Genomic DNA, 26,637 nt, shown 5'->3' on the forward strand with positions numbered 1-26,637 from the left:
GCTCCTAGGCCCCCGCTTCCGCCCTGCCGTCAGCCCGAGCCCCTTGCTCCTTAAGGCAGAAAACATGGGCGGTGACCTCTCAGGGGTCAAGTGGGGACTGAGAAGGGCCCTCACAGACGAGGAGGCAGAAGAAGGTTCCTGGATGGGGTTCCTCACCACACCTGAGAGGCCAGGCCCCCCGAGGCTGTGCCGAACCACACCTGACGAATGGGGTCCTGCCCCCTACCTGCGTCGGCCCACAGCAGGACCACCACCGCCGAGTCCACAAGCACACGTGCCGGGGGCAAGCCCGGGGCACGAGACCCGGAGCCGCAGACCTCCTCTTATAGGGACCGCCGGGCTCAGCTCTGCAACCGCTCGCCGCACGGCCTTGGGCCGGTATATAACCTCCCCTGTTACATAACCTGTTGTCACACAGAATCCTAAAGCTCATTTAAGCCAAACCCCGGGTCCTCACCTGTGGCTGGCAAGAATTCCCCCCCCCCGCCCCCGCATCCCTGTCCCCCAGCTGGGCGGAGCACAAGAGCCAAGGCAGAGAGTTTAGGTGCTGGTGGTGGCGACAGGGGTGGGATTCGCAGACCCACCCGGGCGCCGCCTCCAACTCCCCCTGCCATCCTGCCTGAGCTGGCTCCTGGCTCTCTGACAGAAGCCCCCCGGGGGGTGCAGAGGTGGCTCCCAGAAGGCGCCTATAGAGTCAGCAGCCTGGGGGACCACAGCATAGCCACCAGCACCTCAGGCTGCCCCAGAAGAGGTGGACCAGGCGCCCGGCTCAGCCCGCCCTCACCACTCATCCAGCGGCCTCTGACCCCAGCCCCCCAACCTGGACCCCTGAAGCAGCCCACGCCTCCCTCGCCCGCCGCAGGGTCCACTCACAACACACAGAGTGCTGGACCTGGGGAGCCCCAGCGCCTCTGTGCCAGGCCCGGCTGCGGCCCGCTCGCTGGGGGAGGTGGGGTGGGAGTGGGAGCGGCTCCTCTCCTCCCCCGTCTCCCCGCCATCCTCTCCGGGCGCCCACTTCGCTCCTGTTCTCCCCTCTCCTCCTTCTGTGTTTCGAGCTAGAAGGCTGGGCCACGGAAGCCCAAGGAGAAGGGAAGCCCTGGCAAGAAAAACACCGTCCACCTAGGCCCAGCGGGTCTGGAGAAGCACGAGCAAGCTGGAGCCAAGAGTGGGATGAGCGGGGCCACAGACCCCAGGGCTCCCCAACCCATCCTGCATCTCAGAAGCCCTCTCCCGGCCTGGAGCCAGAGCCCTCTGGGCCGCACCCATCTCGGTGCCCCCGCCCCGGAGGGAGGGGGAGGGGCTGGGGGGATCACCTACCTCCTGGGCCACCAGGCTGGAGATGCGCACGGCCCGCCTCACCCGGCCTTTCTGGGCCCTGGGCTGCAGAGCCCCTGTCCTGCTCGCCTTCCCCGCTGGGGCCGCCATGGAGGACTTGGCTCCCCCCAGCTTGCCTGCCCGGGGCCCCGAGGGCCCAGCCAGCGCCTCACCTGCAGCTCAACAGCAGCCTCAGCCCGGGCTGCGCCCCAGGCGCTGGCGGCCTGGCTCCCAGGGCAGCCTCTGGCACGAAGCCAGGGTCACTGGGGCTGGGCCTCGGGGCTGGGGTCACCCTGGCAGTGAGCGTGGACAGCAGCCCGCCCGGCTCAGGCTGCCCATGGCCCCGTGGTGCGGGCCCCGCTGCCAGGGTGCCGCGCTCTGCCCGCTGCCAGCCCAGCAGCGGCCCGGGCACCGCGGTAGGAGCCTCGGCTCCTCCAGCCGGCCCCTCCTCCTCCCAGGTCCCCACCCCAGCCCCGACACCGGGCTCCCTCGCCCCGCCCGCCGGCCAGAGGCCCCCTCCCCCTCGGCCCGCTCCGGGCTCCTGCTGCAGCCACTCCCGCAGCCCGTGCCCCTCCCCCTCCCCGGCAGCCCGGCCTGTCACCGCAGATTAATGGTCTCCCCGACACCCCCGCCCCGCCGGTCCATTGCCCAGCCAGCCAGAGTCACACAGACACCCAGAGATGGAGCGACCGCCCGGTGACCAAAGAGCCAGGAGCACACGCTCACGCTGGCACGCACAGACCACAACACGACAGCACACGCTGTGGGCACAGGGGCAGGGCAGCCGGCAGGGCTCCAGGTGAGGACAAGAGAGAGGCAGGGGTGGGAGGGGGTGAGGGCTAGGCAGCCAAATATGGGGCCTAGGGTGGGGGGAACGTTCTGGAGTCAAGGCCAAGGGGCCGGAGACCTGGCAGGGACCCAGAGAGCCAAGGCGGCCGCGGGAGCGGGGCCAGGAGGAGGGCTGAGGAGGCCCACAGCAGCCCACGGACAGCTCCCTCACTCGGGCCGACTCAGGCAGCCCGAAGGAGCGGGAGGGGGCGATGCGACTGAGGCGAGACAGGTGTGGCACGGGAGCCCCCTCTGTCCCTGGCTTCTCAGTCCTGACCTTCCCCCACCCCACCGCCAGGCCAGGACGGGAAGGAGCTGGGATGGACTGGGCAGTGGGGGTGGTGCAGACGATCTTGCTGCCAAGAGGGGGCAGGAGACCAGGCTGGCCCTGCCACTGGGCAGTGTTGGGCAATGCCCCCCAGGGCTGGCAATCTTCTCTGGTCTGGGATTCGGGGACTTGACCCATCTGTGTCTGTGCCCCCAACTCCATACCCTCCCCTCCCGACTTGGGAAGGAAACTCTCCTCTCCCGTGGTTTGGGGACAGGGGTGGGCACCTCTAGGCCACCCTGGCCCTAGCACTGGGTCCCCACCCTCTGCCTGGCTCATCACATTGGCCTGGAAGAATCAGGACCCCCAACCTTGACCTCTGTGGCCCCTTCTAACGTGAAACCTCCCGTTGGTTTGCCCCCAGGACTCTGTTGTGCCCCATGGCCACCTTCTCCCACCCACCCTCTCCCTGCCAGGTGCCCGGCCTCAGCTGCCCTATCCTCCCTGAGCCCCGCCCACCTGTCCTCTGTATCTGCCCCTCCCATGGGCACCCCCTCCAGTCTCCCTTGCTCCAGGATCTCTCTCGTCCCAGCTCTGAAACGCCACCCTTGCCCCCAGCCAGCACGTCCGCCACCTTCAGGAGGCCCTCACTGACTGCACCCCGCCACCCCCCCTTTTGACTACAGTCCACTCCCACTCCACTCCCTCCAAGCTCCTCCCACGTGAGCGGAGAGCCAGGGAGCTGGACACCTACCTGGGTGACCTTCTCAGTGACGTTATGGGTCCGCTCCTTTATCTTGGGGGCTATGATCTCCCGGTCGCTGGTGGGCGAAGCCAGGAAGGGGTCGCCCTTGAGGTCCACAAAGTTGAGGGTGATTTGGGGAATCTTGCTAATGGTGCGGTAGCGCACGAGGTCCGAATCTGATGTGGAGTTAAGCAGGCCGCTGCGCAGGGGGTGCATGGCCCCTGGGGTGGAGGGGAAAGGGGGTCAGGGTGGCAGGCAGGCAGGGGCAAAGGCCGTCAGGTCGACGACACAGAGCTGAGGTGGAGACGGGCCCTGCAGGAGCCAGGCCGTGGGGTTCAGTGAGGCCAGCTCAGGAAACAGGGGTGGAGTCCCTGAGAAACAAGTGAGGGCAGACCCCTCCCCACCGTAAGGAAGCGCGCCTGATGCAGCTATGAGACGAGGAAGGAGAAAGAGCCTCCAGACGGTCTGTGCAGCGGGCACTGGGAACCTGCCCGAGGCCCAGGTGGTGGCAGGGACCCAGACGCCTCTCCCGCCTTCCCGACTCCCCGTGGGCATCCCCGCTCCAGGCCAGCCTGGGAGAGCCAGCTCCTCGGGCCAGCATCGGCTCTGAGAGTGGAAGAATGCAATGGGATGAATGCACGTTTAATGGAATAAAAGGCTACTTAATGGGATTAAGTAAGCGCTTAATAGGATTTCCATCTCCCAGGCACACAGGACAGGGCGGAGAGGGAGGAAGCTGAGGTCCTGGAATGGACAGGCCCGCGGGTGAGGACGCGACCGGGCAGTTCCTGCAGGGGTGGGGCCGACCCTCACCGGTGCTGGCGTGGCGCGGCGGCGGGGGCAGCGGCCCAGCGCGCATGGCCTCGATGTCATCGGCCGACGAGGCGCGGCGCACGCTGGCGCAGCTCTCTCGGGAGCGCGTCCGGGGCAGGCTGCAGCTGGAGCCCGAGGCGTCGGGGTTGAGGCTGTGCGCCCGGGGCGACGGGTGCGGGCCGGGCGCGCAGGCAGGCGGTGAGCTGGGGCCCACCAGCGCGCGCCGCTCCTCCGCCGGCCCGAGCCCCGCCACGTGGTTGTCCATGGCCGTCACCTCATCCAGGGCCAGCGACTCGCTGCTGGGCGCCGCGGGCGTCAGGTCCACGTCCACCACCACGGCCCCCGGGGCACCGGCGCCGCCCGCGCTACCCGGCCGCACGGACGAATCCCGGGCGGTCAAGGCCAGCAGCGCGGGCAGCTTCAAGCGGAAGGCCTTGGCGCGGCCTGCGGGGACAGGGGAGGTGCATGGGCCCCAGCAGCCCGGGAGAGGGCCAGGCCTAGCAGCTGGAGTCCAGTCACCAAGGGGAGGAAGGAGGGAAAGTGGGAGCCCTGACAGCCGCCGGCACCCCTCCACCCCCACTCCTACTGCACAGAACTCAAGTCTCCAGAAAAGTCTAGAATGCAATCATATCTAAGACTCCGCCAATAATAAACCACCATTTCTTGAGCCTCACATCACCGGTGGTCTCTACATAAACCACCTATAGCTCTCACAGCTGCCCCCAGTGGGTATCATTATCTCCATTTTAGACTTGAGGAAATTTAGGCGTCAGTGAATTATGTGATTTGCTGGAGGTCGCACAGTAAATGGCAGGGCCTGCATCCAAATGGAGGAGTGATGCCACGGGTTCCTGCCGTACCCTGCCACCTTGCAGGTGGCACCCATGGCATAGGTAGGGCGTTACTAATGCTGCCATTTTAGAGCTTGAGAAACCAAGAGGTGGTTTCTTTTGCCATGACTCTGAGGGAACATTTAAAATTAAACCCAAAAAGGCCATGCAGGGGGAGGAGGAGGTGTCTGAGCCTTTGAGTCATGGGAGGATGAGGTGAGGCCTGCACGTCTCCAGCCACAGGCAGCAGTCCCCTCACATCCTCTTCTCACGTAGCCAAGGCCACAGCAGGGAGCTGGCCAGTCCGGGAACAAGGACCCGAGAGAGAAGCTTCACAGAGTTGAGTCCATGAGAGACAGAGCCTTGTCATGAGCAGAGGGAGCTGCCCCGAAGTGGCCAGGGCCATCAGGGAAGGGCGAATCCCCCACCCCTGGGGCTGGAGAGAGGACCACTCCCAGGGGATGCTGTGGGGGGACCCCAAGCGGGTAAGGCTATGAAACCAGCCATGATCCTGCCCCAGGGACCTGTGAATCTGGGCTCAGTCCCTCCACCGCACCTGTCCATGCTGAGCTAGAGGGGACCGGCCGTGTCCTCCATGTTCTCTCCCCCATCTCTGAAAGGATCCCCTCCGCATCCCTTCCTACACAGCATTGGCCTTGGGCAGCCTCACGGCCCCAGGGAAGGGAAACCATGTATTCCTGCACCAGCCCAAGAGCACAGCTGCACTTACCGGAGGCCAGCCAGCTGGTGAGAGGGGCACGGTGATTGGTGTCACGGGCTGGGGACCCCACCATGTCCTTCTCCATCACCACCTCAAAGTTGAGGATGAACATGATGACAGCCCCATCTTCGTTCTTCACGGGTACCACATCCACCAGGCACAGGAAGCAGCTCCCTGCAGAGCGGAGACACGGCCACTGTGGCACCAGGCGGAATGGGCCCCCGAAACCTGAAGGGGCCTGTCCACCTCTGCCTCCCCCACGGCTCCCACACACAGTCCTGCCCCTTCTCGCCATTGCCTCCTGCCCCACCCCCTCCTCCTGCCACATGCCGGCCAGAGCTGCTTCCCTAATCTGGCCGCTCCAGCTTTCCGCTCTCAAAGCTCTCCCTTTCTCTCTCTGCTTGCCTTGGTTCTCCAGCCCTCTCTCCCCATGTGCGTTCTCCGCACACTGGCTTCTGCTCCTTTCTTCCTGGGTTGTTTCACCTTTTTCCCTCTCCTCTCACACTCTATCTTTGCTTCTCCTCATGCAAGACACTGCAGCCCGGAGGTTAAGCCCACAGACTTTAAGCCCAGGATCTCAGGGTTCAGATCCCAGCTCTGCTGCCTTGTCATTGATGCATTTTTCTTACGTTTTTAACCTCCCTGTGCCTCATTTTCCTCATCTGTAAAATGGGAACGATAATAATTCGTTCCTGGGCTTCCCTGGTGGCGCAGTGGTTGAGAATCTGCCTGCCAATGCAGGGGACACGGGTTCGAGCCCTGGTCTGGGAAGATCCCACATGCCGCGGAGCAACTAGGCCCGTGAGCCACAACTACTGAGCCTGCGCGTCTGGAGCCTGTGCTCCGCAACAAGAGAAGCCGCGATAGTGAGAGGCCCGCGCACTGCGATGAAGAGTGGCCCCCGCTCGCCGCAACTGGAGAAAGCCCTCGCACAGAAACGAAGACCCAACACAGCCAAAAATAAATAAATAAATAAATAATTAAAAAAAAAAAAAGAACAGACTTGTTTAAAAAAATAAAATAAAATAAAAAATAACTCGTTCCTCATGAGTTGTAAAGATTAAATAAGTCAACACGTGCCAGCCGCCTAGGGCAGTGCCTGGCATGTGCCAAACACTAGAGACAGGTTAGCGATCACCCTCTGTCTCTCTGTCTGTCTTTGCTCCTCTTCGTTAGTACCCAACTGTTGTGTCATCCACAAAAAGATAAGTTCGGAAGTTGAGAGCAAGAGCTTCAAAACCTTTAGAGCAATTTGGCATTGCCGCAATATCCAAGCATGTGATTTTTGTATTTCACACAAGTATTGGTCTGTGACACGTTAGAAACAAAACTGATCCTTCACCAGAGTTGAGAAGCGCTGCTTCTAGATCTTTCATCTCTGTCTCTCGTCTTTTTCTCTGCTCTTGATTTTTTTTTTCCCTCCCAATGTCTCTCTCTGGCCACCAGGCCCCCTATTCCAGCTGATGTCAGTTCACCAGGCCAATGTACCTGTTCCGCCTCTGCCTCTGACCAGCGCACGGCCCCCACACCCTCCTCTCTACTGATTTCTGAAAGAGACCCCGGTGCGCTCTCAGGCTCTGCCTAAGGCCCAGCTCAGAACCCCTGCCTCCAGGAAGCCCTCCTTGATGCAACAAGAAGGCGTGTTAACATCCTGTTCCTCTTACTCCATGGACCTGGTGGGGACCAAGCATGTTCCTCATCTTCTCTTCCCGGGGCAGAGACTTCTTTCCTGTGCTCATCTGTCTTCTCTGAACTGCCGGGTCCTCTAACTCACCAGTGTCTGTGTCCCCTCTGAAGGGCCTAGCGCCCAGAACAATGCACCAGGGAGCAGGCGCTGGCCAGTGGTGTTGGTGATGGGGTGGGGCTAACGGCGGGGGAGGGGTCGAGGATCAGGACTGGTGGAGAGGACGTGGCTGGGGTGAACTGAGTCAAGGCCAACAAGCTGGAGGGGCCGACGGCCAATGAGCCCTGTGGGCTAGCCCTGGGAAGTGCAGCCGCAGCTTCTCCACAGACCTGAGAAGGCCAGGTGTAAAGAGCCTGATCCCTAGGAGATGCTGGCCGAGCTCCGGGACGATTGCTAGGCACAGGGCTGAGAGGGAGCAGAGAAGCAATTCTAAGTGCTGTGGGATTAATCTTGTGGACGGAGATCCTCTGAAACCAAGGGAAACAGGATGGCACCGGGATGAGGGGAGCTGGGCCAGGGCGGGGGCTGGCCGAGAATTCTCTGCCCTACCCCAAAGCCCTTCCACTCACCGCATCCCAGGCCCTCATGGCTTGGCCCACGGGACCTGAGCTGGGGGGGTGCTCTTTCAGGGTCTCCTTCCAGTAGCTGCTGCTGTCCCCTGACCTCCAGCCTCTGACATGGCCCGGCTGAAACACTGCCGTGGTGTTGGGAGCTGCAGGAGGCCGGGCCCAGCTGGAGACCGTTTGGCACCTAGACAGCCCGCCTGGCGTTTATGCCCTAATATGGTGATGGCCGGCAGCAGCCTGAACAGGGACTAAGGAGAGGCCAGAGACCAGGAAACCTTAGCCCTGGAGACCCCCCCAACAGCCACCCCCTGGGAGCCCAGCGATCCAGGCCCCTGGTCTTGGTTCCTCACTGGGAAACTCATCTCACGTAAGCCCAGAGTCTGGAGCCCTGATGAGCCCAGCCCTTCAGGATGGCCTGGGGATCCTGCCCCCAGGGCACGGCCTCAGGGTTCTGAACTTGAGGCCTCAACACCCCAGGCCCACTTCAGTTCCAGCTTCTCAGCAAGAGAGGCCAGAACTGCATTCTGCAGCCCGGACAGCCCAGGACCCTGACATCCCTAATTGCGCCCCCCGTCATGCCAGGCCGCAGAAACTCCAGATATAAGCCCCCTTACAGCACAGGCCCACTCCCGGCCCTTGGACACAAGACACACACTCACACACGGAGCCCCCTTGGTCCTCTCCCTTTGTCGACATTCAAGGAATTTTTCCTTTCAAATAACCCTGTAAAAGCCCTTGTTATTCCGAAAATGTGAACTGGAGTCCTGCCTGATGGCTGGGGGGAGGGGGGTGTTAGGCTCCAGCTACTATTTTCGAGGGGACATGGAAGGAAGGAAAGCGGGTAGCCCCAGGTCAGCCAGGGCTCCGAGAGGCTCTGCCTCCCGCCCAGCCTGCCTGGCTGGCTGGGTCTTCCGTGAGCTGCCATATCACCCACCCCTAGCTCTTCAGCCAGACCTGCCAGGGGACCCCATCCCATCACTGGCTGGGATTCTGGCGGGTGGGGTCCCTGAGGGCAGCTGAAGGTCAGCAGGCCAGGGGTGGGGCACAGGGACAGCCAGAACTGGGCAGCGGCACAAAGCACATCGCAGCCTGCAGGCGGCGGGGCTGGGACCTTCACACAACTTCTCAGCAGAGAAGAAATGCTCAGAGTCAGCGTCTGGGCCGCCTCCCCGGAGCCCTGGGCTGGCACCGCACGCCGGGACCAGTGCCTCGCTCTCCATGAGCCCTGCTCCTACATACCCCAGACCCTGCTCATCTCTTTGTTCCTCTTCTCCCTCCGACCCGCCCCACCCCGCAGAGCAGCTCCGCGGAGCAGAGGCTGACCTCAGCCCAGAGCTGGGGGAGGCTGCAGTTCCGCCGAGAGCCGCTCTGTGGCAGGAGCGGCCCGCGCTCCCGAGACAGCCAGAGCCTGGAGCGCCCGGGGAAGGAGGGAACGGACTGGAGGGGATCGAACTGGAGGGGAGCGGAGGACCCCTGCCCTGCCCACAGAACGGCTGTGGGGCTCCCGGGCGCAAAAGGGCGGGGCACAGGCTATGGAGTTAAGTGGCCTTCGCTCTTGCATCAGAATGACTTTGGGCAAGTCACCTGCCCTCCTCCAGCCCCAGGGAGCTCACCTGCAATACAGGACGATGACCTTGCCCCAGTGGGCTAGAGGGATGAATGACAGAACATTGTGAAGCAGGAGAGCCCAAGGGAGGTTTTTTTGTTTGTTTTTGCTTTTGTTTGTTTGTGGGTTTTTTTTTTTTGCCACGCTGCCCGCTGCCCACCTTGCGGGATCTTAGTTGCCCCGACCAGGGACTGAACCTGCGCTCCCTGCAGTGGAAGCGCGGAGTCTTAACCACTGGCCCGCCAGGGAAGCCCCCCAAGGGAGATCTTGGTAACTGGAGAAGGAGGAGAGGGAGAAGGCCCCCTGGGCCAGCCTGGCTCACGTGGCTGATGCTGAAGAAACCTGACTCACACCCCCCACCCCCCGACCCCAGCCCCAGCTGAAGGCATCCGGGCACCCAGCCTCTGCCTGCCTCCTGGGCTTGGGGCACCCGGGCCCTGTGAGAATGAAGGCCAGGAGAGGAGAGGCAGTCATGGATTGACAGCCCCATACAAGGACAGGATCCTCTGCGCCTCGGAGTCTAAGGGCCGCAGAGGTCATGCAGCTCACCACAGGCCACTGAGAAAGGGGCGGGGGGGGGGCAGGGGGAGGGCCCCAGGGGACCAGGTCTGGCTACCTTCCAGGCGCAGCAGGTCCAGTTCCTCCCGACCCCGGGGAAGGGCGCCATCTTCATCAGAACGCAACGCTGGCTTGCTTTCACCTGGTGCCAACCCACACCCAACAGTGTACCTGGGGCATCGTCCCTGCCCTGCATCCCAACCCATCCAGGGCCCCCCCACCCCCGGTCCCAAACCCAACTGCCCACCTCTGGGAACCCCTGGCTGGTCCCCAGGCAGGAGCCGCCGTCGGCTTCCGCGGGGGCAGGCCTTATCTCTTGGGGCAGCGCCGGGCAGGTGGGGAAAGGGAGGCCTGCGGGTGACCTGAGTGTCCTTGGACAAGCTCCCCAGGTCAGAATCTCTAGTGGCTCATCTGCAAACTAGGTGTCATCACAGCTCCTTCGCAGGTGGCTCTTCATCCCCCTCGAGTACTCACTGAGCACATGCACGTGAAGCGTTCAGGGCCTCATGAACAAGACAGGCGTGCCACCCACCCTCACTGAGCCGGGGAGTCAACAGGACCCCCCGTTTGGAGTCCGGGATGAGTTGGCAGAGAGAGGGGTCCTGGGGAGCTGAGCCGAGCTGATCTGCCCCGACCCTCAGGAGACCTGGGCAATCGCTGTGTGACTGTGGGCAGGTCAGCCACCTCTCTGAGCTGCAGACTCCCTGTGGGTACTGCAGGGACAAGTGACTCGTACCCTGGGTGCCAGATGAGATGATAGATGGCCTTGTGGAAGCATTCAGAGCTGTAACGAGGCAGGGTGCCGGGTCCTTGCAGGGAAGGTGACCTCGGGGAAGCAGCCATCCTTGCCCAGGTCGCCGTCCTGCCCTGCTGGGGCAGGAGGAGCTGGGCCCAAAGTCACGCTGAGGGCAGGAGGCTGGGGCTCCCGTCGGGCTGTCCGCCCCCAGCAGAGGCTGTCTCCGACGGCGGCCCAGGGCTGTGCAGTGTCAGGTTATATTTAGCCTGGTGGCGGCGACAGGAAGATGCAGCTGGAGCTGCTCCTGGCCAGGGGCCACCGTGTCGCTAACGTCGCTCTCTTGGGCAGTGGGGGCCTAAGGAAGGCCAGGGACACTGCAGGCCCAGGGGACAGAGCGGGGGAGCCTGAGAGGCCAGCCAGTGAATGAGTGTGCACGTGTGTGTTCGTGTGTGTGTGAGAGAGAAAGAGAGGCCAATCCTATCCCCATGGCTCCAGGAGCTGAGTGGGACAGACTTCCCCAGGACTACTCACTTCAGGGCCAGGGCTGGGGAGCCACAATCCAGACCCCACTCACCCGGAAGGAGCATCTCCAGACAGACCCCCCCAAGCCCTTCCAGCCTAACACCTTCCCAGAGATTTATAGGGCCACACGGAGGGCCTCAGGGCCTCTGTGAGTCATCCAGATGCCCATCCAAGCCCATTGCATGTGGCCTGTCTGTGCTACCTTTCCCAGGGGCCACTGTGACGGCCTCAGGAGAAGAGCTCTTTCTAGAAAAGCTCTGGGGCTCAGCCCTACTCGACCTCCGTGGGGGATGCAGCCTCACAGTCTGTAAACTGGGAGTCACAGCCCTGCCCTGTTCCGAAGAAGCCCCGGCAAGGTGAAACCCGGCCATGTTTATTCGGGGAAAGCTTCTCTTTCCGGCACCATCCCATTCCCCGCCTCCCTGAGGCCTCCACGCTTAACCTCCCTCCTCTTGCTTCCTGGAGCCTGTCCCTCCTCAGAGTCCTTCAGAACCCCCTGTTCCCAGCCATGTCACATCCTTCAGGTGCCCTCCCAGCCGGGCCTCCCGTCCCTGGACACGCAGGCTGGCCCGGGTGCCCCCTCCAGTGTGCCCCAGCTTCACAGACCCTCCCACTCCCCACGGCCCCACCCCGCTTCCCTCCAACTCCTCCCGCCCCTCTAGGCCCCCGAAGGACCCCCCCTCTACAAAGATTTTCTTGACAGCTCCATCTGGCCACAGGGATGTCTCTCACTGAAAACTCCTCTAACACTACATTCCTAATGAGAGAGGTAACTGTACGCTGGCTTCTGGGGGAGCTTCCTCCCTCTGCCCAGAGCCGGAGGCCTGAGGCCAGCGTTGGGCTGGCTTCACGGGACAAACTGGGTGAACAGGTGTCCAGTCGATCACGGACTGGGGCGGGGACCTGCACGGATGGCAGATGGGGACAGGGCCATCTCCCCACGCTTTAAGCTCCCTTTCAGATCCAGGGGCACGGACTGACTATGCTTTCAGGACAGGATTTGCCCATTTCAAACCCACCCTGAGTCTGGACAGCAGTCAGAACCCTCACAGGAATTAGGTGGCGTCTTTTGCTGAAGCACTATTCAATCTGGTCAACAGCACGGAACACGGAGGCTGACGGCCCAGGAATCCGGGCAAGGCGGCTGGGGTATCTCTGAGCCTCAGACCCCTACCAGCCCTCTTCTCTGTGACCCACACACAGCAGGCCACGGGCAGCAAGGGCACACAGAGCCGAGGTCCACTAGGAGACAGTGGGGGTCCCCGCCCTCCTCCAGGGCCCCGCAAGCTTCTAGAGCTCTGCTCCCACTTTGGCTCCCGGCATACCCCAGAGGGCCTGTCCCATCGGTCACCCAGTCGGCCGCAGCTTCTCAATCATTAATCCAAAACTTGCAATCCCTCCCTGACTCACCCACCTCACAGGACTCCAACAAATAGATACAAGTGCCTGTGAAAGCCTGCTGAAAAAGGCAGATGGAACGTTCCAACGTCAACACATATGGCAACGACCCAAACATACACAGAGAAAACCAGCGTTATTCACATATGATAGGATCATCTCCCTAGAGAACCAATAAAATCAACAGATTAAACAGAACTAGCTAATGAGAGACTTCATCCAGTGAGGCTACCAAATACAAGATCAGCCCCCCCTCCACCAGCAGAAGGCTATTAGAGTAGGTAGTCAAAAATAAGATCTCTTTCATAATAGCAACAAAAACTATGAAGTGGGGACTTCCCTGGTGGTCCAGTGGTTAAGACTCCATACTCCCAATGCAGGGGGCACAGGTTCAGTCCCTGGTCGGGGAACTAAGATCCCACATGCTGCATGGCATGGCCAAAAAAACCACAAAACTATGAAGTGTCTAGGAAGTGACCAAGAATGCACAAGGTCTCTATGGGGGAGAAAAAAAAAAAATCTTAAACTAATAAAGGATGCAGAAACAATCTGATAAATGGAGAGACACTACAGACTCTCAGATGGGACAAATATTAGAAAGACGTCCATTCTCCCCAAATTAACCCATAAAACCAATCTAATTCCAGCCAAGATTCTAGTGGGGTTTTTCTTCCCAGGAACTTGATAAACCTTCTCTAGAGTTTGCAAAGGAGAAGAGAGGTCCACAAATATGTATGTCAACCTTTCAAAAGAAGAACAGAGAGGGAAGATTTGCCTTTCCAGATACTAAGACATACTAACTGCTGTATTTTTTTAATATGGTGTTGATGCAAGAACAGACAAATAAATACTTGGACAGAACAGAGAGCTCAAAAACAGACGCATGGATATATGGGAAATTAACCAGTGGTAAAGGTAGCCCCACAAGCCAACCAAAAAGAATAGGCTGTTTACTAGATGTGTTGGGAAAATTGGCTCAGTACACGGAAAAAAATACAACTTGATCCCTATTTGACACCACAGACAGAGGTAGGGTCAGGATGGATTAAAGACCCAACTGAGAAAGGTAAAACAATTAAGGTAACAGAAGAAAATGTAGACCTTTGCAACCTCAGGACAGTGAAGGATTTCTTAAACAAAACTTCAAAAGCATGAAGAAAGCTAAAAATCCATGAATTTGCTTGTATCAAAATCAAGAATTTTTGTTGGATAAATTTGACAGAGGACTGAATGGGAGCAGATATTTACAAAATCTTGATTCAACGGGGATTAATATCCAGAATACACATTGGATATTTAACTGTATGCATTTGTATTTCTAGAATCAATAAGCAACTCTTGCAAATCAATAAGAACGAAAGACAGCAGCTTCATGGAAAAGTGAGCAAAGCATATGAGCAGGGAATTCATGGGAAAGAAACCTGAATGGCTGCCTACAAGATGTTCGGACTCGCATGAAATCGAAGAAATGCAAATTAAAGCCGAAAGATATCACTTCCACCTATTAAACTTGCAAAAATTAGAAAGGTGGATAATGCCACGTATGGCAGGGTTGGGGAATCCCATGCTCTGCTTAGGAGGGTGGCAATAGATGCAGCCCCGCTCATGCACAGCCTGATAGTGCTTCGTTGAATTAAGTGTCCACATACCCTGTGATCCAGCAATTCCACTCCTGGGGAGAAATCCCAAAGGCATCCTCACATGAGTCCAAAAGGGGCCACGCATGAGGATGTTCACTGCAGCATCATTTATAGAGACAACCTGGCGGGCCCTCCCCAGGAGAGTGGACAGGGTAAAACGAGGGGGCAGCACACCAGAGAACATGGAGCTGTAGGCTCAATATCAAGGAACAAGCTGGCTGGACTTAAAGGCGGACTCCTGTGCAACAAAAGTGAACACCAGAATACAATATATAGCACGTATCATTTACATAAATTAAACCTATATGCAGTCAGACAAAACACACATTTTGCAAGAACATATGCAAGCAGCACATTCACAGGAAGTACATTTGAATGGCTGCCTAAGGGGAGGGTAATGGGACTGGGGAGTGAGAAAAAAGGAAAAGGAGAAAAACCAATGAAAGAGAAAGAAGAAACCCATTAACACAAATATCCTGGTTTCTATGATTTGTGGAAGAAGCAGGAGCTGGACCAACAGAAGCCCGCGGAGAGAGGCAGAAAGGCAGGCCGGGGTGGAGCAGGGCATAGGGTGATGGCCGTAGGAACAGGGATACTGAGACCCTTGGTCAGCTCACTTCCTTGGTTGACTAGAACCTGCGGCCACATGGGTGATGCCCTGCCTAATGGCAAGCAGAGTGCCAAGAGCCTTGGCACTCGACACTGCTTTGCACCTATCCTCTTATCTGCTGAACCTCTCCCAGCAGTACGCGGGAGGACAGGTGTTTTGATCCCACTTAGCGAATGAGGAACTGCAGCTCTGGGAACCCCAGCTAAAGCCCAAATTTCCTGGGGCTCTGAGCCCATCATGACCCCAAAGGGCCCTCTGGGGCAAGACAGCCTGTGCAGTGGTGTTCCATGTTGGGCAGGACTCGAGTGCAAAGAGGAAAACTGGACTGGAGTTCCCACTCAGGTACCTGCCAGCTGGCTAAGACCCCTTAGCCTTTCTAAGTGAGTTTGGTGCCTGTAAAATGATGGCGAGGAGGCCCCATCTAAGGACCACCTGCCACAAAGCATGCGTCCCAGCTTGCAAACTATAAGTGCAGTCACAGGGACTTCCCTGGTGGTGCAGTGGTTAAGAATCCACCTGCCAGTGCAGGGGACACGGGTTCGAGCCCTGGTCCGGGAAGATCCCACGTGTTGCAGAGCAACTAAGCCCATGCATCACAACTACTGAGCCTGCCCTCTAGGGCCTGCAAGCCACAACTACCGAGCCCTCATGCCGCAAATAGCGAGCCCACACGCTACAATTACTGAAGCCCGAGCACCTGGAGCCCGAGCTCCACAACAAAGAGAAGCCACCACAATGAGAAGCCCGCGCAAAGCAAAAAAGACCCAACGCAGCCAAAAAAAAAAAAGTGCAGTCACAACAGTGAGGGTGCCAATGAGTGCAGCTGCCACCGCCCCCTCCTCCAGCTCTGCTCCCCCATCCAGGCCTCCTCCGTCCATCTCTGAGGCGGGAAGGCTGAAAATCCCCAGATGCCTTCCCTGTACCCCACAATGCCCCCCACACGGCAGGGGTGGAGGACTTGCAGCTCGCTCAGTGGCCACCTCAGGCCACCTCTCCCTGGCCCACCTTCCTCTGGCCCCAATAGCCTCCCCATCCTCTAAGACCCCTCCCAGCCCTGGCATTCTATTATTCAAAGGCTTTTCACAGAGGGAGAGACCAAGGCCCAGAGATGGGAAGTGATTTGCCCAAGGTCACAGAGCAAGACTATAACTAAACCAGAAATTGCTCCCAAGGCTCTGACTCCCGGTACAGGGTTTCTGCAACACAGCACCCTGCCCACCACATTCATTCAATCCTTCATTCAGTGGGAGCATGAGCCGAGCTCCCACTATGCAGCAGACACATAGATACAACAGAGAACAAAACAGGCCGCTGTCTGCCCTCCCAGAGCTTCCAATCTAGTGGGGGAGTCGGACATGGCAGCCTTGCCCAGAGCTGTAAGTGAGGGAGATGGTGGCTTAAGGAGAAGACACTGCCCGGCCCTCAAGGTGCTTTTAGTCCAGTAGACACGCGACCAAAACGGAGAGAAGTCCGTTCGAGGCCAACCACAGTTCACAGCGTGGAGATCTTTATGGGCCCCTGGACTAAGGACAGGAAGGGACTTTAGGGGGACAGCGGTTCATCCAGAGCCTCTCCCATACTCATCACCTGTCCCAGGTGTCCCTCTGTGCCCCCTCTTCTGGCCCTGACGCCATGGGCCCCTCCCCATGTCAAGGAGGAATGATTCTGTGAAACCCCTTCACACTGAGGGCCAGCTATTTCCACACTCCTCCCTGCTTACAGAGGAGGGGTGATGAGAAGAAAATGTCGTTTTAAAGAAAAAGGTTCGTTCTCCACCCAAACGAAAAGTTCCCACATAGAGGCATTTCAAGCACCCTCGGGGAAGATGTTTAATTGTGAAAGGACTTTCTTGGACCCCTTGAAGTCCCACCACCCTGGAAGCCACCACTGGGCAGAAAAGAGGCTGAGGCTCACCCGGTCTCACACCCCCATGCTGGTCCTCCTGCTGCCCACGGCCCGCCTCCCCAGAGCCCGAGAACACCGTCAAAATCTGCTCCCATCCCAGACGCCTCTGCACAAATATTTACATAGCTCCTCTCAGGGGCTACAGCAGACACAACACAGAGGAGCCGCCCGCCCGACACTCTCCAGACCCCAGAGAAGGCCAGGAGTGGCCCACACCCTCGGTCATGGCAGGCCCGCCCGGCCCCCAGGTTGGGGCTGGGACAGGAAGCCCCCATGCAGGCCAGGGCACCCTGCTCCGGCTCAGCTCCGCTCCCTGGAGCCACGGAGGGAAAGCGCTGCTGGGCTCTGACGCAGCCCCCGAGCCCTGCTCCCGGCCACCATCGTGCAGGTGTGCGCACCTGCCGGACTCCAAGCTGCCCCAGGTCCTGACCAGAAGGCCCAAGGTGGAGGGGGCCCCTCGATGGCTTCCCCACCCCCCCTAAGTAAAGTGCTACCTGTGTCTAACCTCATTCCTCCGGGGCTCACCCCGGCCTGCTCCATCTCAAGGACACAGAACACACCCAGGTACCAGCCTCCATTTGACCTGCCGGCCAGCCTCAAAATACCCAAGGGCTCCTTCACCAGCCACCCTGACTGATGGGGGTGTGGGGACCTGAGGATCACGGCTTGGAGGGGACAGGGCTGGGAGGGGAGAAGTGGGTGTCTGAGCTTGGGGCCATGATGGAGAAGGGGGTGGTGTGGGAGGGTCACAGTGAGGAGTCAGATTTCAGGGACCAGGGAGGAGATAGCGAAATGGCCTGAGGTCCGTGGAGAGTCACGGGAGGCCCCAAGGAGTGTCACTGGTGCCAGGAGTACCTGCGCAAGCACCTGGGAGGCTGAGGTCTGAGTCTGGGGACCACAGACCAGTGGGTGTGGGGTCACCTCTGGGGCTCTGGCTCCCCATGGGCTCTGGGAGCACTGGGGAGCACGCTGGCCCTCTGTCCCCACCCCTCCCCCAGCCCACAGCTCAGCTGTTGCAGCGGGGGGCCCTCTGACCCTGTTACCATGACAACCGGCCTGCAGCTGGAGTGGAGAAGCCAACAGACTCTTCTCTAGAGACACCCCCGTCCCCACCCACACACAGGCTCCCAGGGACACAGGGACATGGAGACCAGGCCAGGACAGGCAGAGGTACGCGGGGCCAGACAGAGACTTGGAGATGGAGCCCAGAGAGGCGGGGGCCACCGGGGCAGAGGGAGAGAGGCAGGGAGGAAGGCGCAGGGGTACGGAAGGTGGGGGAAGAAGAGAGACAGCTGCAGGGAGAGGGAGATAAAGACCACAGGGGACAGAGCCGGCAGGGAGGCCTGAGTGGTGGGGAGAGAAGCAGAGACCATGGGCACAGGCGGCCGCTGAGCATGGCAGGGGCGGGGCAGAGAGGCGGGAACAAAGAGCAGAGAGAACACGAGGGACAGAGCCCAGGGGACCTCCCCGAGGCCCGGGAGAGGAGGGGAGCGTGAGGAGGAGCCATGGTGGAAGGCGCCCGAAGCCTCCCCAGGGCAATGTGGGAATGCAGGTGTACACCAGCATCACTTGCTGCCGAGGCGCGGCCCAGAGCCCCAAGGGGATGCCGCCACCCGCCAGCCCCACGCTGCTGGGCCCTGATCCCAGCTGCACCTTAATCCCAGGCCTGACCTGAAGGAGCATGGACACAGGGCCAGTGAGGGCCTGGCACCTCGTGTCTCTCCCTCCAGCCCACACCCCCCAGTCTGGCCTCCCCACCTCCCAGCAGTCCCAGCAGCTAAATAATGGGGCTGTCTGGCTCCAGGCCCTGAGACTGCACAGAGCTAGGCTAGAGGCACCGACACAGTACAGCTGTCCACGGTGGCGCCTGCCAGCAAAAGGCCCCGCCTCCTTCCCAGCCACCCGCCTCCCTGGGGCTAAAGCCCAGGGACCTGCTCTGCCATGGCCGGCCCGGGCAAAGACCCTGAGAAAGGCCTGGACAGAAACAAGAGGTGGCATTGGCCTTCCTCACATCTACCTCCCTCCTCTGTCCACGCACGAGGCTGTGAGCCTGTGAGCTCATGCACACGCACGCACACACACACACACACACACACACACCGTCCAGGTCAGGCACAGAGATCTGCCCAAGGGACTGAGCAGAGGGAGAGGGCGGGAGGCAGAGGAAATCTGTCTGCACCCGAGGCCTCAGGTGCCCGGACAAGCAGTGGCCCACATAACCTGAGGGCCAAGGCCAGCCTGTTGGCCACCAGGAGATACCTGATCCCCATGGAAACTAGGTGAGAGTGGAGAAGGGGGCAGGCCAAGATGGCTGGCATAGGACTTTCTGGGTCACAGCGCCATTTGGAGTAGTAACCGGGGTGGGGAAAGAGCTTGAACTTGGCTGGGAGGCCTGGGTTCTAATCCCACTCCCTCCACTGATTCGCTGGTAACTTGACCTCTGCTTCTCAGTTTTTCCATCTGTAACTTGAGTGGGCTGGATTAAGTGATCCTCGAGGTCACCAAGATTCCATGATAGCACCTCTGCAGAAGGGGTCCCATGGCCATCCTCTCCCAAAGGAGCCAGCCTGGGGCAGGAAGGAGGGAGGGCGGCTCCTCACACACACTACAGGGAAGGCAGAAGCACTCAGGCCCCTGCCGCCGAGGGGTCCGGCGGGCACACTGTCCCAGAAGCAGAAACGGGCTCAAGGCACTAACCAACTTGATCCATATCACAGAATCTCTGGTGTTAGACCTGAACCCAGGACGTGTGTATTCACATTCTTCTCATGACACCAATTGTTTGCAAACTTTCAAAATAAAAGTGTGCATAAAGTAACGTGCAGTATAGAGATACACCTGTAACTATTTTGCCTCCTTTTTAATACATGACAGCAGAGCAGAGTGGACAGGGCTGTGATCGGACAGACACGGTTCCATTCCCAGCTCTGCACTCTCTAGGGAAGTTTCTCAATTTTCCTGAACTTCAGTTTCCTCATCCACAAAATGGAGAAAAAATAGTATCTACCTCCCAGGGTTGTTGTGAAGATTCCATGAGACGATGCAAGTGAAACATTATCGGCCCAGTGTCCAGCGCATAGAAGGCACCCACTGATATTAGCTAGTATTATATTAACTAGATAGCCAGGCAGATATAAAAGCAGATCTGCTCTGATGAAGGTTCTGGGGGGATATCAGTGAAGAACCAGAAAGGAGGCCCTGCCTTCAGAGTTTGCATCTAAGCTCCCAGCCAGAGGCCCATTTGCTGTGAGCAAACCCTCTTCCACAGGTCCCCAGTGACTGTCCCCCACTCTGATTCTGTCCAGGGATCTCACAGCTGGGCACCCCTGCAAAAGCAGGGTCTTCAGGGCATGTAATCCTTTGCAGGGCAGCCTCAGCCAACCCTGAGCATAGCGTACAGGGGAGGTTCCAAGGGACAGGGACAGAGGCATACGGGGGCTGCTGGCTCACTGCCCCCAGGAAGAGACAGAGAGTGCTGTCTACAGCAGGTAAGCTCGCTGTGGGCAGGAACCTCTTCTGTCTTGTACACTGCTCCATCTCCAAGACCTTGCTGCACCTGGCTCACAGGGGTTCAGTAAATGCTCATCACATACACACTGGTGAGCGGCAGGGTTTGGGCACCGGTGGGCAGTCCTGCGGCACCTTCCAGAGCCCCCTCCCCAGCCCTCTGATACCTGCAGGTCCCCCCAAGCCCTGCGGCACTGCCCTCCCTGAGCAAAGCCCACCCCGCCAGGGCAGGGGCGGTGTGGGAGCAGCCCCGCCCAGGGCTCTGTTTATCCGCTCTCCGGAAGCTCAGCGCAGCTGGGCGGGGAGCCGGTGGCCGAGCAGAGACACCTGGCGCAGGAAGGGGTGGCGGGCGGGGCGCTCAAAAGATGGGACAAAGGGAACTGAGGTTGTGGGGAGAGGTACACACCTCCCGCCAGGTGCAGCTGAAGGGCAGAAGAGAGAGGGGGCAGGAGAGGGGCGGCAGAGAGCCAGCCAGAGTCCTGCAGCCCTTCCCCGCCTCGCCCTCAGCGACAACTCCCCAGACCAGTCAGTCACCTGGCAGGGGCGAGGGTAGCTAGAGGCCTGTGGGCGGAGGTCGGCGCCCAGCCACCGGCCTGGACTTCCATTACCCCCATCCATGCACGCACCTGCCATCCCGGTGCTGCCGTCAAACTCCAACCCACCTAGCTCAACGTGCCCACATCTGCCCAGGGAGGAAGGAACCAGAGGCTCCAGACCACAGCCAAGTAGCCCCTTGGGCACCCCGTAAACCATCCCACCAGAGTGCTTGGGGTAAAGAGACCCGGACCGCCGTACAGCCCCAATATCCAGCCCGCGCCTCCCACCTGGCGCACCCCAAAGGTCCCTGCTGAGGTCACGCCCCCCTGCAACAGGCCGGAGCTCCGGCCAATCGCCGGCCGCCCCCACCCCACAGACCCCGCCCCCCACCCCGGCCTTTCGGCCCCGCCCCGCCCCGCCCCAGCCCGCGCCTACCATCTTTCCGGTAGAAGGCGATCTCCACTTTGCGCTCCTCCGCGCCCAGCAGGGCCTGCGCGATCTGCGCGGCGGCACGGCGCTGCGTGCGCGGCCCGTGCAGGAAGTCGCAGGTGCACGGTCGCTGCATCACCTCGGCCCGCGAGTAGCCGCACAGCTCGCAGAAGCCGTCGTTGCAGTAGATGACAGCGCAGTTCTCCACCCGAGCGTTGGCGATGATGAACTTGCGGCCTGGGGGGCGGGGATAAGCGGGCACGTGAGCAGGGACCCCTGCCCCCAGGGTTCCCAGCCCTTCCCCGCCTTCTCTTGTCCTACACAGTTGCCCGCCCGGGGACTCCCCGCCCCAGGAAGCACAGCGGGCCTGGGGTGCCCAGCAGGGGACGAACGCAGCTGTGCCCCGACACAGGTGCCTCGGCCGGCCCGGCCCGGCAGCGCGCCCCCTCCCCCGCCCGGCCCGCGGGCTGGCTGCGTGGCTTCCCCCGGGCGGACTGCCAGCGGCCCGCCGCCCCCTCCGCGCCCGGGGCCGAGGCCAGCCTTGGGCGGGTGTCAGCAACGCGTGTCAGCAGCCGCGGCGGAGGGATAAACACTGGGCCTGGAGAGGGAGCCTGAGAAGGGCCAGAGATGGCGGCCAGCATTCCCTTTGCACCGCTCCAGCTTCTCTTCCTGACCCCCGCTCTCTAGACTGGGTGGCGCTCCCTGGGCACTCCTTACCCCGGGGACCCCTAGGAAATCACTCCCCCAAGTATCTGCGGACCCTGCCAGGTCAGTACTTCCTGAGACTTCTGCGACCCCTCCAAGGGCAGTCAGGAGCTGGGGAGTGGGCGCGCCAAAGAGGATGAGGGAAGAAGTACCACGTGAGCACCTACGATCCTTTCTCTCATTTAATACTCTGACAACCCCATCGTTATCCTCGTTTTGTAGATGAAGAAACTGAGACTCAAAAGAAGTTCTTGCCCTCATCTTGCAGCTTGTAAAAGATAGAGCCCGCTTTCGAACGTAGGTCTGGCAGAAGGGGAGGAATAAGCGGAGGGTCACGGGCGGTTCGCCCAAGGTCATAGGGAGCAAGGAAAGGGACCTGCAGCTCCAAACCCTGGAAACACCCGGAGCCCAGGCTGGCCTGAGAGAGCGGCCCACTTGTAAACAGACAGACCCACGAAAGCGGCTCTCCAGGGATGTGAGGCCTTCCTCAGTTCGGCCCCATCAAGGGGAGGCCCCAATGGACCCACTGCAGCTAGACTTGGCTCATTCCCTTCACACGTGCCCCAAGAGCCAGGCTGGTGGGTGAGCAGCAGGCGGGTGGCAGCCCCAGCTCGTGCCAGGAGAGATGCTCTGAGGATACGAGCTTTTTATAAACACAGAAGTTTCCGGCCACTTTGGCCTTTAATGCTGGGGCTTTGGGTAGCAGTCGGAACTCTGCCCCCCCCCCCTTTCCTAGTGGGCATAGCCCTCAGGCTGCAGCCCTGGGCAATCACATGCGCAAGGCCCAGGCTGCTGCATCAGGATCTGGCCTCCTCCTGCCTTCCTCCCCCTCCCTTACCCTGGCCTCCAGGAAGTTACTTTTTTGAAGTTGGGTCAATCTTTAGGTCAGTTCCCCAGGCCCCCCAAAACTCTCAGGCAGCCATCAGCCCCAGAAGGCAGGGCTCCCTGTCACAGGAAAAGACTCCTGACTGAGCCTCCATCTCCACCTGAGCCCGAGGCAGTCCCGAGTAGCAGCCACGTCCCAGCCACATACGCACCATCTTCAGAGAGGAAAAACCACCTGGGCCCCGCTCCCAGGCCTGGAGAGGAGAGCGAGTTTCTTCGAAGGCAGGCCCCACCCCCCCACACACACACACCCCCCGCGCCTCCTTCCCTGAGCTCCTAGAATAAGCGAGACAGAGGGGACCTGAAAGGCCCCTATGGCCGCCCCCTCCTTCCCAGATGCGGAAGAGAGTCACTCAAGGTCACGCAGCAGTCAGTGGCAAGGTGGGGCCAGAAGGCAGGCCCCCAGCTTCCAGCCTACAGGGGCTCCCGGAGCCTGTGGGAGTGAAAGCCCCGGCCTCACTGCCCTCCACCACTGCAGTCTCCTCCCCCTCAGGATCATCCTGTTCCTCTGCTTCAGACAATGCTGCCCGGCACACTGACCCCTCCCTTCCCCCACCACGGTCACAAGCACACGTTGTCCTGTGCTCACAGGGTCATGGGCAAGGAATGTCACCCCCTCCCAGGGCCCTTGGCAGTCACACCCACCAGGGCACACGCAGCCTTCGGGACAGACACACGCATGCCAGGAGGGTGCAAATACCCACACACAGAACATTCACCTAGCCTGGGACACTTCTGGAAGGCTCCCCTACCAGGCCAGCATTAGGGCTGCTGTAGTCCCCATAAAGGGGCTCAGGACAGGAAAAGCAACAACGTAGGGTCATCGCATGGAGCCTGTTAGGCCCCCAAAGGCCAGCTTCAGCCCTGGCTCCCTCTCACCCCAGGGCCCACAGTTCCCAGCCTTGTCAAAGATACCTCCCCACCGCCCATGCAGGGTCAAACGCATGGGTGACACACAGACACCCCACACACACCCAAGAGCGTGTTAGGCACTGACCCTACACGCTTGCCTTTCAGTCTCCGGCAACACAGTCTGGACGGGCACATGCACGGTACTCTTAGGGGCCCACAGTTTGGGCCGTATACATTCTCCCGTTCTTGCATCCCCACAGCCCCACTCACATCCAGGCACCCAGAGTTAATAAGGATACCTGCACACTCCCATCCCACCTCCCTTCCCTGCACACTCAGGTTGTCACATACACACACTCCCCGATCCCGGAAACCTAAGCTGAGCTTCCTGCCGCGCTCCCCAACACCAGGCCCCTTGGCCCCTAGCCCACGGCCCCCAGCACCAAGCCTTGCCCCCGCGACCCCTGGCCAGTGCCTTGGGGTCACGAGCCCCCATAGACTCACTGGCAGGACGCACACGGCCTGGGCACGCCCCCCCATTCACACTCTGGAGAGCTCGGCCCGCCCCCAGAGCCCCCTCCCCGCCCGCCCCCTCCCCCACTCACTCTGGCCCTCAAACTTGCGGATGATGGTGTCCAGGAAGGTGTTCTGCGGCGCGACGTGGCCCCTCCGCACCGGCATCCTGAGCCCATGGGCGGGCCGGGCGGACCCCCACCCACCCCGGCCCGGCCCGGCCCAACACAGGCTTCGGGTGGCCCGACCCGGCCGTGGTCCCCGCACCCCGCGGCCAGGCAGAGCACGGGCGGGGCCCGGACTGGGGTGCGGGCGCGGGGTCTCCGCTCGGCGCCGGCTCCGGACCGCGGGCCCGGCCTGGAGCTGCCTGAGCTCGGGCCGCCCGGCCGCCCGCACACCTGTCTGCCGGCCCCAGCCGAGCCGCGGGCCCCGCTCCGCCGCGTCTCCGCGCTGCGCTCCGCCTGCTCGAGCGCCGGGCTCCCGGCTCCCGCCCGCTGCGCCGACAGCCGCTCCGGCGCCCGCGGCTCGGGCTGCGCCTGCTGCTCGGCCCGGCCGCGGAAGGGTTAACGCGGCGCGCGCCCCTCGGGCTCCGGCCCCCGCCTCCCGGCTCCCTCCCGCCCGCCGCGCGCCCGCAGCGCCGCCCTTTCCCCCCACACACCCCGCGCGCCCGCCCTTCCCATTGGCTGAGCCGAGCCGAGGGCTCCCCCCACCTCAGCCCCTCGCTCAGCCCAGGAGCCCCCGGGACTCGCGCGCCCCAAGAGGGGGAAGGGACCCGTAGGTAGGGGAACCGTGAGGACAGGTGCGACGGCCGGCCTTGAGGCGGCCAAGGAGGAGCCTGGGGATTCCGCCCCCGCCCCGCCTCCCCGCCTCTCCCCGCTGGAAGGACCGAGGGGACCTGACTTGAAGGGAGAGGGCCGGTCCCTTATGCCCTGGTCCCCCACCACGCCGAGCACAGGCTCCTACACACAGCTTGCGCTCAGTGCCCGCTGTAGGTGCCACGGGCGAGGCCTGGGCCCTGGGAAGACGAGCCCAGGGTCAGGGGAGACCCGAGAAAAGTGAAGGGCAAGACAATCTGGAGGCCTAAGGCCACCGAGATTTGAGATAAGGGTGGGTGAGATTTAGGAGGGGCACGCACCCAGAGCAGGGGCGCCCGCCACCCAACGCGCACACACACACACACACACACACACACAGAGAGCCCTCCCTGGGGTTATTCCAGGCCCTCCTGCCCAGAGCGGGACATTCTGACAGGAGTTTCGGCCTCCTAGCCTCGGGATCAAAGAGAGGCCTCTGAACGCGAGGTTCCAGCCTGGGGATCCCCTTGTGCGAACAGCCCGCCCTCCCTCTGCTGCGCGGGGCCAGCGGTGCAGGCCCAATCGGCGGGCTCGGGGCCCTGCGGCGCTGCGGCGGCCCAGCCCCTCGGAAAACCCTGGCCTAGCCGCAGGCCCCTCCCCGCGGCCAGCTGGCTCACTCCAGCTACAGCTCCCTTATTTAGGCAAGGAGGCCTGAGGATGCTCAAGGGCAGGCAGGGTGTCTGCCTGCCGCCTGCCCACCGCCTGCCTGGGTCTGACTGAGGGTCTCCGGGGCGCAGTGTCCCCGGCCTGAGCAGCCAGGCGGGGCCTCAGGACGGCCAGGGCCGGCAGGCGAGTGTTGACAGCTGAGCTGGCCGGTGGGGAGGAGTCGGCAACTGAGCTGCCCTCCGCGTGTCCCCTCCCCTGCAGCCCAGATCAGAGACCGGCGAGACGGACGGGGCCATGTGGGGGCCCCTGAGGGTTTGCAGCTGCCTCTGTCCTTGGAGCAAGGGGGCGGGTCTTGTCACCAGGGAGAACCATCCTGGGATGCACGGGGGGGAGGGGAGGAACAAAGGGCAGAGAAGGAAGCAGAGTCTGGCAAGAGAAAGGCCCAGGGGAACAGGTCTTGGTGAGACCACCCTACCCAGACTTTCACCTTCCACCCAGGAGCAAAAAGAGGCAAACCCTGGGGCCAGATGGGGCCACTGGCCAGCAGATGACACCCCTTTTTAATTTGCTGGTGGGTGGGCAGTGACTCAGGGAGGCAGCCAGTGGGAGAGAAGGGGGTGGCTCCACCAGCTGATGCTAAAAAAGACCAGGGCTCTTATCTGTACAGTCATCCCCGAGGCCCTCTCCACCTCCGGCAGCTTCCTCACTCACACTTCAAGATGCCCAAGGCCTTCTGTGGCACAGACTCCCCTTCCTCTGTGACCTGGCATCAGGCACATCAACCCATCTGGGTACTGGGAGGAACCTAGCTGATGACTGGTCCAGCTCCTCCCCCACCCCGGGACCACCCCTCTGGATGCTGCTTTGCCTGCACTAAGTCCAGCGTGATTAACCTACGATTGGGGTGTCTTCCCTTCCAAGTCAAGGGATTGAGAGCGTGAGAAGGGGCCTGCAGTGAGAATGGGCATGGGAAGAGAGGCAGTGGAGAGGGGCATGTCATCTAGC

General features: G+C 61.1%; 1 protein-coding gene across 5 annotated transcripts in view; it reads right to left on the reverse strand.

Moving 5' to 3' along the window:
• KCNH2 (potassium voltage-gated channel subfamily H member 2) overlaps nucleotides 1-24,732 on the reverse strand; it is a 39,846-nt gene extending 15,114 nt beyond the window's left edge. For 2 of the 5 annotated variants that reach the window (XM_082398771.1, XM_082398774.1), the window contains exons 1-5: nucleotides 24,265-24,557; nucleotides 21,224-21,454; nucleotides 5,529-5,693; nucleotides 3,969-4,412; nucleotides 3,165-3,376 (exon numbers count right to left, since the gene is read on the reverse strand). In XM_082398771.1, the coding sequence (XP_082254897.1) occupies nucleotides 3,165-3,376; nucleotides 3,969-4,412; nucleotides 5,529-5,693; nucleotides 21,224-21,454; nucleotides 24,265-24,340 (1,128 nt within the window). In that variant the 5' untranslated portion in view covers nucleotides 24,341-24,557. The other 3 variants (XM_082398773.1, XM_082398772.1, XM_082398775.1) reach the window with 3 other exon arrangements.
• Nucleotides 24,733-26,637: the final 1,905 nt, after the last annotated feature.

Source organism: Balaenoptera borealis (assembly GCF_965194805.1).
Source record: "Balaenoptera borealis genome assembly, chromosome: 7".
NCBI classification, from domain to species: Eukaryota; Metazoa; Chordata; class Mammalia; order Artiodactyla; family Balaenopteridae; genus Balaenoptera; species Balaenoptera borealis.